The following is a 12937-nucleotide window of genomic DNA, read 5'->3' as shown; positions in this document are numbered from 1 at the left end:
AGAGAGAAACAGTGATGTGAGACAGCGATTGGTTGCCTCCCGCACACACCCCAACAGGGGCTGGGGATCAAACCCACAACCCAGGTACATGCCCTTGACCAGGAATCAAAACTGCAACCCTTTAGTGCGTGGGCTGGCACTCTAAACAGTGAACTACACCAGCCAAGGCCCCACATTTATGTTTTGACATAATATTTTTCATCTTGTACATGTATGAATTTCTTAGTTTATTATTGTATTTACACATGCTCTTACTACTGGTGTCTTTTAACCTTTTTACTAGCTTGATAATTGGTTGATTTACTATATTTACTAAATGTTTGCTTTTGTTAGTAAAATTTTTGTTTTCCTATGTTTTCTTATTTTTAGTTTTGGCCTTTTCCTCTTAAAGTTCCTTTAACATTTCTTTCAGTGCTGGTCTAGTGGTGATGAACTCCTTTAGCTTTTGCTTATCTGGGAAACTCTTTAATCTCTTCAATTCTGAATGATAACTTTGCTGGTGCATTCTTGCCTATAGGTTTTTTCTCTTCTGTCACATTGAATACATCGTGCCATTCCTTTCTGCCCTGCAAAGCTTCTGTTAAAAAAATCAGCTCATAGTCTCTTGGGGAATCTCTTGTATATAACTAGCTTCTTTTCTCCCGCTGCTTTTAAGTTTCTCTTTATCTTGAACTTTCGGCATTTTTATTATGATGTGTCTAGGTATGGGCTTCTGTGGGTTCATCTTGTTTGGGCCTCTCTGTGCTCCCTGGACTTGGATGTCTGTTTACTTAACCAGGTTGGTGACGTTTTCAGACATTATGTCTTCAAATAGGTTTTTTTGTCCCTATCTTTCTCTTCTCCTTCTGAGAACCTGTGATTTGGATGTTGGTATACTTGATGTTGTCCCTTAACTTACCTTCTTTTCTTTTTTCTTTTTTGCTGTTCTAATTGGGTGATTTTCATGGCCTTGTCTTTCATCTCCCTGACTTGTTCTTCTACATCAGCTAATCAGATGTTAATTCCTTATAGTGTATTTTTTATTGCAGTTTTTGTATTGTGTTCTGATCTTTTTATATTTCCTATCTTTTTGTTGAAGTTCTCACTGAGCTTGTCTATTCTTCTCCCAAGTTCATAGACACCCTTATAACTAGTGTTTTGAACTCTATCTTATTGGTTGCTTGTCTCCAGTTCATTTAGTTCTTTTTCTGGGGTTTTATCCTGTTCTTTCGTTTGGAACATATTTTTGTGTCTCCTCATTCTGGCTGTCTATCTGTGTGTGTTTTTGTGGATTAGGCAAAACAGCAACCCCTCCTGGTATGGAAGCAGTGGCCTTGAATAGGAGCTTCCTTTTTGTAAACTCTGTATGCTGGGTGCCTTTGGTAAGCCAGCTGGAGCTAGAGCGGGCTGCTGAGCATTACCGTGGCTGCCGTAGTGGCTAGCAGTGGCTGACGCTGGAGCCAGCTAAGATTGAAGTCATGGGTAGTCCTGGGGTAAAGCTGCACTGGGGCCACCTTATCCAGGCTGAGTGGAGCTACAGTTGTGCAGGCATCAGCCACAGGAAGTTCTGGGGGCAAGCCACACTGGGGCTTCCTTGGCCGGCCAGTTGGAGCTGTAGTTGGAGAGGGCTCAAGCCAAGGGGAATCCCAGGGGCAAGCCAAGGAGCTGGTGTGGGCCCAGGGCCTGGTGCACACTTGGACAGCCTTGGCAAACTGGCTAGAGTACTGGACTATGCTCCCACCGTGAGATTAAAGTGGAAGGAGAGCACAACAGTGGTGTTCCTTGTATTTCCGACAGTGGAAGAGAGTTTCCACAGCTTCCCTCCAGTTGGCTAATGCCCTAGGGTTGTTAAATCCATTTTCTTCTGTTATATTCTAGGTGCCCTTTAAACCACTCTCTTTTTTGCTATGCCCCAGGATAGGAGAGTCGATGATCCCTCCCTCCTGCAAGTGGTGTGTTGGGAGTGGGTTTCCTATCATACCATGTCTGAGTTTCTCCTACCCATTTCTGTGTTTCTCTCTCTCTCTCTCTCTCTCTCTCTCTCTCTCTCTCTCTCTCTCTCCCCCTTTTTCTCATTTGCTGTGCAGAAGCTGTTCACTTGCCCTTCGTTCTTCAGGGGGAATTGCTCTGTAAGTGTAAATTCAATGGGTTTATGGGATGGGTGTGTTCAGTGTCTTTCTGTGCCGCCATCTTGGACAGAAGTCTCAAATTGTGGCCAGGTTTTAAAGTATGGTTTTGGGAAAGTGGTATTTAGAATTGCCTTACATTTTCATTATAAAGGAAACAGTTTCAGAATACATACTACAGTATTGTGTTTTCAAGTATTTTAATAATTCAAATGTTTTATCAATACAGTATATCTTAGTATTTTTTTTATTCTTTATAGTCTGATATAATAGGATGAATATTAATTTATTTGACTTTTAACTAGACATTTAAAAAAATCTTGGCTTTGCCACTTACTAGCTATGTAGACTTGGGCATATCTGTCTACTATAAGATGGTCTAATAGTATTATCTACTTTCTAGAATTTGAAAGGAATATTAAATGAATTAATATATGTAAAGTATTGCCTGGCACAGAGATGCTATATAAGGTTTAGCTGTTATTACTTTTCTAGAGAAAGAAATAAGAGAAAGAAGTGAGCCCTAGCTGGTTTGGCTCAGTGGATAGAGTGTCACCCTGCAGACTGAAGGGTCCCGGGTTTGATTCTGGTCAAGGGCACATGCCCGGGCTGTGGGCTCAATCCCTATTAGGAAGTGTGCAGGAGGCAGCCAATCAATGATTCTCTCTCATCATTGATGTTTCTCTCTCTCTCTCTCTCTCCCTCTATCTTCTTCTCTGAAATCAATAAAAAAATATATTTAAAAAAATAATAATAATAATAAAAAAGAGAAAGAAGTGAGATGAAAATATTGGAAAGCCAAACCGTTTGTAGGTTTTATGTTTGTCTACCTAGAACAGATAAGAGTATCAACTGGAAAGTTCTTAGAAGCAATAGATATTTAATGGGGAGAAGTAACTGTAAGAAGTTTGCATTGATCATAAGCTTTTCTAGTAATAACTAGTTGATATCATCAGGAAAAATTTCTATATAGTAAGTACTTAAAAAATTTTTTAATGTACAATAGTCCCATCTTGTCCACAGTTTCACTTTCTGCAGTTTCAGTTACCCACGGTCAGCAGCAGTCCAAAAATGTTAAAGGAAAAATTCCAGAAATAAGTAATTAATCACTTTTAAATTGCAAACTATTCTGAGTAGTAGGATGCTACCTAGGACATGAATCATCCCTTTGTTCAGTGTATCCACCCTGTGTACACTACCCACCCATTACTCACTTAGTAGGCATCGCAGTTATCAGATCAGCTGTCGCAGTATTGCAGTGCTTGTGTTCAGGTCACCCTTATTTTACTTAATAATGGCCCCGAAATGCAACAGTAGTGATGCTGGCAATTGGGATATGCCAAAGAAAAGCTGAAAGTGTTTCCTTTAAGTGAAAAGGTAAGTATGCATAGGAAATAACATGGTATGTACTAGTTTAGATTTTGGTACTATTCACAGTTTCAGGGTCTTGGAATGTATCCACCATGGATAAGTGGGGACGACTGTAATATTAGGGACTCATAAGACAAAAACATGTAAATTATACATTAATAATATTTTAATATATGGAGAGAGATAACATGTTTTTCATGGAGTTTTTTAAGAATGTCTTTTTCTGTTAAATTGTTACGTAATTTGAACTTGATTCCAATTTGAACTTATGTAGAAGTGTTAATGATCAAGAGATTCCCAGAACATTGTGAGAACAAAGTTTAATGAGGGAGTACTTCCCATATTCAGTGTTGAAATATGTTATAAACCTATACTAAGTAAAATAGCTTGGTACTGCTACAGCAAGTTACAAACAAACCAATAACACAAATGAAGATCCAGAAACCCAAGTGTATATAAAGAGAGTATAACATGATAAAGGTGGTATTTTTCTAATCAATAGAGAAAGGTTAAATTATTTGTTAAATGGTTTGGGGACAGTTGGTAAATATTTGGAAGGAAAAGTTAGATTCTTACATTACATCAGATACCAAAATGAATTCCAGGGAAATTGAGAATTTTAATGTTAAAAATGAAACCATATAAATACTAACAGACCATATAGGATTAAAATGACAAAAACCTTTCTAATCATATACTAAAAGTGGAAACTATATAGTATAAGATTTATCAATTGAATTACATAAAAACCAACTAAGAATTTCAGTACATTAAATACATAAAGATTATTAAAAGTAAATAGTGATAAATATTTGTGACATTAGAGACAAAGAATCTTATAAATCTAAATGAGGGATTTATATTAAGTAAAACAAATTAAGTAAAAACAGTATTATCCACATTTGTGGAGATAAAAAGACCTGAACAGAAATAAGACTGGAGGGTGTACTATAAAATTGTTAATAGTGGTTGTCTATTTAGTTTAACACATGATTTTTCTATTTTTTGCTTTTCTGTATTCTGTAAATTTTCAACAAAGAATATAAATTTTATAATTAAAAATTTAAATAAATTACATCTGTATTTTGACAAGGATTACTTGATGTCTAAATTTCTAAATAAAGGAATGGTAATTAGTTTTTATCTTTTCACTAGCCTCAGAACATTGGAATCCATTTTTTAGGATAATGAAAACTTAGAATTATAGTTCATGGTCACAAAAGTAGGAGACAAATTCAGGAAGAGTTTATCCTCATGCTTTTTATTTCTGTTTACTGTACTAAGGAGAATTATTAGACAGTAAATAGTACTCTCTTGGTTTATTTTGTTTTGGTTACAGACTAGAAGCAGCCAAAGATGATTATCGAATACGCTGTGAAGAGTTAGAAAAGGAAATCTCTGAACTTCGGCAACAGAACGATGAACTAACCACTTTGGCAGATGATGCTCAGTCTCTAAAAGATGAAATAGATGTTCTTAGGTAAACAATCTTCCCATCTTTGTACAGTGCCAGACCTCTCATCACCCAGAACAGTTCTTCCAGCAATGTCACAAGCTCTAGGATCTCTGGAAAGAGTAGGATGTTCAAGAGGTGGGCCACCTGGATTTAGATCTCAGTGCCATCATTTATTTAACTTCCATGTAACCATTTTCTCATCTGTAACATGAAAATAATACACACACATACCTCAGATTTATATATGGAGTTAGGTGAGTTTATATTTGTAAATACTTGGAACAGTCTGGCAAATAAGTGCTATATGAATGTTTCTCAATAGAAGTTAATCTCTGACCATTACTTTATACTTGTGTATCTCTGGAGCTTTTCTTATTACTACTCCTTTTCTTTAATTTTGAGTCCTGCAGTCACTTGGTCTTCCTTTTTCTCAAATACTGTCATATCTCTCAAGGCTTCATCTCCTTGATGGACCTTTTTATCTTCACTTCAACTATTTGCCCACTAGGCACCTCACTCCCTATCACTTCATTTTTCCACCTTTGCCATTCTTGTATAATCTATCCTCTGTTGGATCATTCTAACCACTTATATTTTACACTTTTGCTCTGAATACTGAGAACAAATAGAGAAATTCACATAGTGATACAGTTTTGTCCTACTACAAATTAATAAGCTTACTCTTCACTGGGTTCTTACCACTGGTCCACCGTTCTGCTGCTCATCAGTAGATGGCTGTCTCCCATTTCTCTTCTAGGTATGACATATTTTCATAACTCTTCTCACCTGCATGCCTATCGCACCCCACCTCACCCATCCTTATGTTCAATGGATGACATTGTCTCCTGCTGCATAGAGGAAAGAGGCCATGAACTGTGGAACTCTCCATGTCCTATATCTCCTGCACCTCCCGAATTCCCTGCATTCCCACTAATCTTTTCTCTTCTGCTTCTAGAAGATAGACTTGTTATTCTTCCTCCTGTCCAGTGCCAATTTCTTCTTCAATGTTCTGGATCTCAATGCTTCTTGCTTACACAGGGACTGTGTTATATGAATTATCATTTCTCTTCACATTTGAACCTTCCTCCTTAGCATATATATACATTTAGTTCTCTCTCATCTTAGAAAAAGGGAGAGACTTATTACTCTCTCCTTCCCTCCAGAACAAATTTAGATTATACAGGATAAAATTTATGTTCTCTCCTTAATCCCCTAAAATGTGTCCCCATCTGCCCCAACTACTACACTGAAACAGCTATTGTAATTGCCAAATTATTTGGACACTGCAGTTTATTTTGCTTTTTCTACCACTGCATGTGTGTCTGCTGGCTACACCCCCAACCCTCTACCCCCTGCTACACACAGATTTGCTTTCCTTAAATTATATAACCTTTGTCATTACAATTTTTGCTGTAATTTGGTTATATTTTTTAACCTGAGCAGAAAAATTAACCTGGAATTATCTTTGATCTTATAATTTGATTAGAATGTGTTATTATCTCACAATCCCTCTTGTTTTAGCACTATCTAAAATAGTTATATAACTGTGAATGTGTTTCTGATTTCCCATCTTATTCTAGACATTCTTCTGATAAAGTGTCTAAACTAGAGGGCCAAGTGGAATCATATAAAAAGAAGCTAGAAGACCTTGGTGATTTGAGACGGCAGGTTAAACTCTTAGAAGAGAAGAATACTATGTATATGCAGAACACTGTCAGTCTAGAGGAAGAGTTAAGAAAAGCCAATGCGGCTCGAAGTCAACTTGAGACATATAAGAGACAGGTAAAGAATTGTAACAGTGTCCTGATGACATTTTCAAGCAGGTTCTCCCCTGGCTTATCAAAAATCTATTGACTCGCTTTTATGGTGTTCTGATTTTTACCTTTGAAACTTAGTTCTTCTCCAGGGCTTACTGACTGGTCTCTATAGCAGATCCTTTTATTGCTTTTTATTTTTAAATTTATTATATAATACTTAAATATGCAACAGTAAAAAAATAATACATGTGTCCATGCTTAAAAAATAAAACATACTCTTCCCCTCCTTATAGTAACCGCTATGCTGTTCGTGGTTTCCTTCCTATGCATCTCTCTATTCCAGTGATTTTTCAACCTTTTGCCTCTCATGGCACACGTAAAGTAATTATTAAAATTCTGCGGCACGCCAAAAAATATATTTTTTGCTGATCTGACCAAAAAAAAGGTATAATTTTGACTCATTCACACCAGACAGTTATTGTTGTGTTGGCTGTTGTCAGTTTTTTATTTGACAATCTAAGGGGGGAAAAATCAGTGACCCTTACTAAATAGTCAGGTATTGCATATTTTAAAAGTTCTTGGGGCACACCAGTGTGCTGTGGCACACCGGTTGAAAATCACTGCTCTATTCTTTGTTTTGTTTAATCCTCACTTGAGGATATTTTTTCCATTGATTTTTAAGAGAGGGAGGAAGGGGGAGAGATAGAGAGAAATATCACACATCGATTAGTTGCCTCTAGCATTAGCCCCAGTCGGGGCTGGGGATCAAACCTGCAACCCATATGTGCCCTTGATGGGGGATTGAACTCCAGACCCTTCAGTGATCAGGGGATATGTTAGCGATTGAGCAACACTGGCCAGGGCACTACTGCTCTATTCTTTTGCTGCATGTGTATATTTATTCACTAGAGGCCCAGGCACAAAAATTTGTGCACTCAGAGGGGTCCCTCAGCCCAGCCTGTGCCCTCTCGCAGTCTGTGACCCCTCGGGGATGACCACCTGCTCCCCGGGGGGTTTGGGCCTAAGCTGGCAGTCAGACATCCCTCTGGCAGCCCGGGAGCCCTCTGGGGATGTCCACTTGCCAGCGGGGAGCAGGCCTAAGCTGCAGTCTGACATCCTTAGTGCTGCTGAGGAGGCAGGAGAGGCTCCCACCACCACCGCTGTACTGGCAGCCGTCAGCATGGCTTGTGGCTGAGCAGAGCTCCCCCTGTGGGAGCGCACTGACCACCACGGGGAAGCTCCTGCATTGAGCGTCTGCCCCCTGGTGGTCAGTGTGTGTCATAGTGACCAGTCATTCTCAGTCATTCTGCTGTTAGGGTCAATTTGCATATCACCCTTTTATTATATAGGATATGTATGTAGATTAAATTTATAGCATTTTGACACATTTTAAGGATATCCAGGGCAAAAGTAGGTTTACAGTTGTTGAGTACTTGAGATAGTTTATTCTTGTATTATTCATTAACTAGAGGCCTGATGCACAAAATTCGTGCAAGAATAGGCCATCTTTCTCCTGGCTGCCGGCACTGGCTTCCCTCCAGCTGCCTGGACCCAGGCTTCCCTCCGGCCGCCAGCAGGTACCTGGGATCCAGGCTTCCCTCACAGCTGGTCTAATTAGCATATTCTGCTTTTATTATTATAGATTATTGTATTATTTTCCATACAAACAACTGTAAACCTGCTTTTGCTCCACCTTATATAAATTATAAAGTGAAAGAACTCTACTATAATTTAGTTTTGCTCAGTAGTATATTTGCAAGATTTGTTTATGTTGATAGGTATATACTAGTACAGCGGTTCTCAACCTGTGGGTCCGACCCCTTTGGCGGTCGAACGACCCTTTCACAGGGGTCACCTAAGACCACCCTGCATATCAGATATTTTCATTACGATTCATAACAGTAGCAAAAGTACAGTTATGAAGTAGCAACGAAAATAATTTTATGGTTGGGGTCACAATATGAGGAACTGTATTTAAAGGGCCAGAATGTTGAGAACCACTGTACTAGTAGCTTTCTCCCATACATTCATACTGCTGTATAGTATCTTATTAAATGACTATAACAGTGATGGCGAACCTATAACATGCGTGTCAGAGGTGACACGTGAACTCCTTTTTTTGGTTGATTTTTCTTTGTTAAATGGCATTTAAATATATAAAATAAATATCAAAAATATAAGTCTTTGTTTTACTATGGTTGCAAATATCAAAAAATTTCTATATGTGACACGGCACCAGAGTTAAGTTAGAGTTTTTCAAAATGCTGGCACGCCGAGCTCAAAAGGTTCACCATCACTGGATTATAACATAATTTATCCATTTTCCTTTTGAAGGACTGACAGAATGTTTCAGCTTTTTATTTCATATTACAAGAAATGCCACTGTGAATAAACAGTATTGAACCTTACCTGTTTTATATATATGTGAAAGTTTTACAACTGAATAGAATTTCTTCCATACAATATGTTCATTTAACTAGATACTTCCCAATTATTCTCCAAAGTGATTGTATTATTAGCAAGAAATTTGCATGATTTTTCCCACTCCACATCATCACTAACAATAATACTTCAAACTTCAAATTTTGACAATTGGGTAGATATGAAATGGTCTCTTTATACTTATACTTTGTTTTGCATTACCCTAATTACAAATATATTTACTGATCACATTTGTTTTGTGAATTGCCTATTTTTATCTTAGAATCATTCTAAAAATTGGATTATGAAAGTTCTTTATATGTTTTTGATATTAATCTTTTTATACAAGTAATATTTCCTACCAATCTGTGACCTATCCTTTTTACCTTTTTGAGATTAATTTTAATATAATGAATTTTAAATACATTTTTATGATTTATGTTTGTTATTCCTTGTTTAAAAAAACACTTCCTACAGAAGAATATAAGACTAATCTCTATTTTCTTAACAAAGATTTAAGTTTGTTTTGCACATTTATGTCTTTAAGCTACATTTTTGTGTAGGGCGAAAGGTTAGGGATACTTTGGACAAGCAGTCAACCTAGCAGCTCTTACTGATAGTTTCTTCCACAGTCTACAAGTCTAACTTATCATATACCTAAATTTCCATGTAATATGTGGGTTTGTTTCTGGGCACTCTCTTCTACTTTATTGGTCTATTTGTCTATTCTTACACCAGTACCTCACAGTCTTATTATTTATAGATTTTTAGTAACTTTGATATTTGGTATGACAGCACCTTGCTCTTTTTCAAAATTATCTGTTCTTAGACCTTTTCTTTCCCTCTATACCCAAAACTTTTGGGAATTGGAATTACATTGATTCTGTTGATTAATGTAAAGGATAAATGAAATCTTTATGACAATAATATTCCTATCAGTGAATATATCTTTCCATTAAGTTTTTTTTTTAATAAATCTTTATTGTTCAGATTACTACAGTTGTTCCTCTTTTTTCCCCCCATAGCTCCCCTCCACCCGGTTCCCACCCCACCCTCTGCCCTTATCTCCCACCCCACTGTCCTCATCCATAGGTGTATGATTTTTGTCCAGTCTCTTTCCGCACCCCCAAAACTCCTTTTCCCCGGAGAATTGTCAGTCCACTCCCTTTCTACTGCCCCTGATTCTATTATATTCAGCAGTTTATTCTGTTCATCAGATTTTTTATTCACTTGATTTTTAGATTCACTTGTTCATAGATATGTATTTGTTGTTCATAATTTTTTTCTTTACCTTTTTCTTCTTTCTCTTCTTAAAGGATACCCTTCAGCATTTCATATAATACTGGTTTGGTGGTGATGAACTCCTTTAGCTTTTTCTTATCTGTGAAGCTCTTTATCTGACCTTCAATTCTAAATGATAGCTTTGCTGGGTAGAGTAATCTTGGTTGTAGGTTCTTGCTATTCATCACTTTGAATATTTCTTGCCACTCCCTTCTGGCCTGCATAGTTTCTGTTGAGAAATCAGCTGACAATCATATGGGTATTCCCTTGTAGGTAACTAACTGTTTTTCTCTTGCTGCTTTTAAGATTCTCTCTTTGTCTTTTGCTCTTGGCATTTTAATTATGATGTGTCTTGGTGTGGTCCTCTTTGGATTTCTCTTGTTTGGGGTTCTCTGTGCATCCTGGAATTGTAAGTCAATTTCTTTCACCAGGTAGGGGAAGTTTTCTGTCATTATTTCTTCAAATAGGTTTTCAATATCTTGCTCTCTCTCTTCTTCTGGCACCCCCATAATTTGGATGTTGATATGCTTAAAGTTGTCCCAGAAGCTCCTTACACTATCTTCATATTTCTGGATTCTTTTTGCCTTTCCAGTTGGGTGTTTTTTGCTTCTTTGTATTTCAAATCGTTGACTTGATTCTTGCGATCCTCTAGTCTGCTGTTGGATCTCTGTATATTATTCTTTATTTCAGTCAGTGTATGCTTTATTTCTAGTTGGTCCTTTTTCATATCCTCAAGGGTCTCACTAAATTTCTTGGAGGTTTCTAAGGATGGATGCTCTGGCTATAACTGCCCTGTAAGGCAGAGCCATGTGGACATTTCCTAATTCTCACGCAAACTAAGCAACACAGAAGATGGCAAGAAAAACCTTATAACCGTGGCTTTGAACTCTATATCCAGTAGTTTGCTTTCCTCCATTTCTGTCATTTGTGACCTGTTTCTTTGTCTCCACAATTTGGCTGGTTCCTTGTGTTGATAGAGTGGCTTTGTGTGCTAGGTGTCCTATAGGGCCCATTGGCTCAGCCTCCCCAATTACCTGAGGTGGACACTCTTGGTGCACCCCTTTGTGGGCTGTGTGCACAGTCTTGTAGTTAAGCCTTGATTGTAGTTGGTATCACTGGGAGGAATTGACCTCCAGGCCAATTGTCTGTGAGAATCAGCTGTGTCTATGGTGGGAGAACTTCTCTCCTGGAGACACCCTTATGGAGCAAGACTTGCTTCAGTGGGGCTTTGGTGCTCACTGAGTCTGCCCCCTGAGTGTGTCCTTATGGATCTGAGGAGTTGTAATCTGGATGGTCCCACTCTGACCACTAGGTACACTGGCTCTTGGATCTCTAAGGACGTGCTAATTTAGCTTCTGCCTGAGGCTACCCAGCAGGAGCTACGGAGAGATCTGTGGATTCCTCTTCTTTGTTTGGGGTTTGGAGGTGCCCAGGTGAGGCCCAGCTGTGAAGCATTGCAAGCTGCTGTGGGGCCTTAGGCCTTCTTTTGGATGTTCTGGGTCTCTCTGACCCAGCTGCAGTTTGTTGGGTAATTTAAATTGCAAAGACCCAGGCCATTCATATGCAAAAGCCTCTGCACACAGCTTGGGTGGGGTGGGGTCTCAGGGAATCAATAGGGCGGAGCAAACAGCTATGGCTGATCCTCAGCCCTACCCTAAGAGGCCCCCGGTCTCAGTGTCCCTTGGTAATCGCTGCAAGCACCTTTGAGAGAAAGCCACCTTCGAGTTCCGCCCAATGCCAGACAGTCCAGTTTCTCCCCATATGAGTCTGGGTCCCCAGAGACTCGCCCGGAACTGGAGTTCAGAGCAGTTGGGAGCTTGTGTCTCCCTCTCGATTGAAAAAGACAACTGCGCCTTCAGTTGCCAGTCCTTGCCACATGCCTCTGTACCTCTGCACTTTACTTTCACACCTCCTCTGAGTCTCAGTGTGCTTTTCTCTTTCCTTCTAGTTGTAGAATTTCCACTCAGCCAGCCTTCCTGTGGTTCTGGATGATGTCTGTTTTGTCTTTTAGTTGTATTTTTGAAGTGGTTGTGTGAGGCAGCAATTTCAGGTGTTTACCTATGCCGCCATCTTGGTTCCTCCCTCCATTAAGTTTTATACTTCTAAATATCATGCACATGTTTTGTTATATTTACTTTTGGTATTTTATGTACTTGGTTTTTAAGAAAGTATACCATTTTCAGCTTGGTGCTCATTTATCTGGTTGAAATTGATTTTTGTACACTGATTTTGCAACCTTACCAAATTTTCATATTACTTCTAGTATTGTCTGCTGTATCTTTTGCCAAAAGTGATGTAAAATAAAAGTAGCTTTCTTTCTTTCTACTCTGTAGTCTCTTTTTCTTCTTAATCAGCATGTCTGACCTTTAATACTATTTTAAATAGAAGCAATACTGGTAGACAACCATTTTTCTTGATTTTATACAGCATGCTTTAAACGTTTTACCAGTATAAGGATTGCTATAGTTTTCTGTAGCCACCTTTTACTAGGATAAAGGAATTCCACTGCATTTCTAACTTGCTCAGGGTGTCTGTCTTAAATGGAT

General features: G+C 38.4%; 1 protein-coding gene across 1 annotated transcript in view; it reads left to right on the top strand.

Moving 5' to 3' along the window:
* Window positions 1-12937, top strand: part of HOOK3 (hook microtubule tethering protein 3) — a 101049-nt gene that overhangs the window by 42820 nt on the left and 45292 nt on the right. The window contains exons 10-11 of the mRNA XM_059685247.1: window positions 4816-4956; window positions 6513-6714. Coding sequence (XP_059541230.1) covers window positions 4816-4956; window positions 6513-6714 — 343 coding nt within the window. The remainder of the gene's footprint in view (window positions 1-4815; window positions 4957-6512; window positions 6715-12937) is intronic.

The sequence above is a fragment of the Myotis daubentonii genome, chromosome 2, assembly GCF_963259705.1.
Source record: "Myotis daubentonii chromosome 2, mMyoDau2.1, whole genome shotgun sequence".
Taxonomy (NCBI): domain Eukaryota; kingdom Metazoa; phylum Chordata; class Mammalia; order Chiroptera; family Vespertilionidae; genus Myotis; species Myotis daubentonii.
The sequence above is the reverse complement of the archived record's forward strand: the minus strand, read 5'-3'. Positions and strand labels throughout refer to the sequence as shown.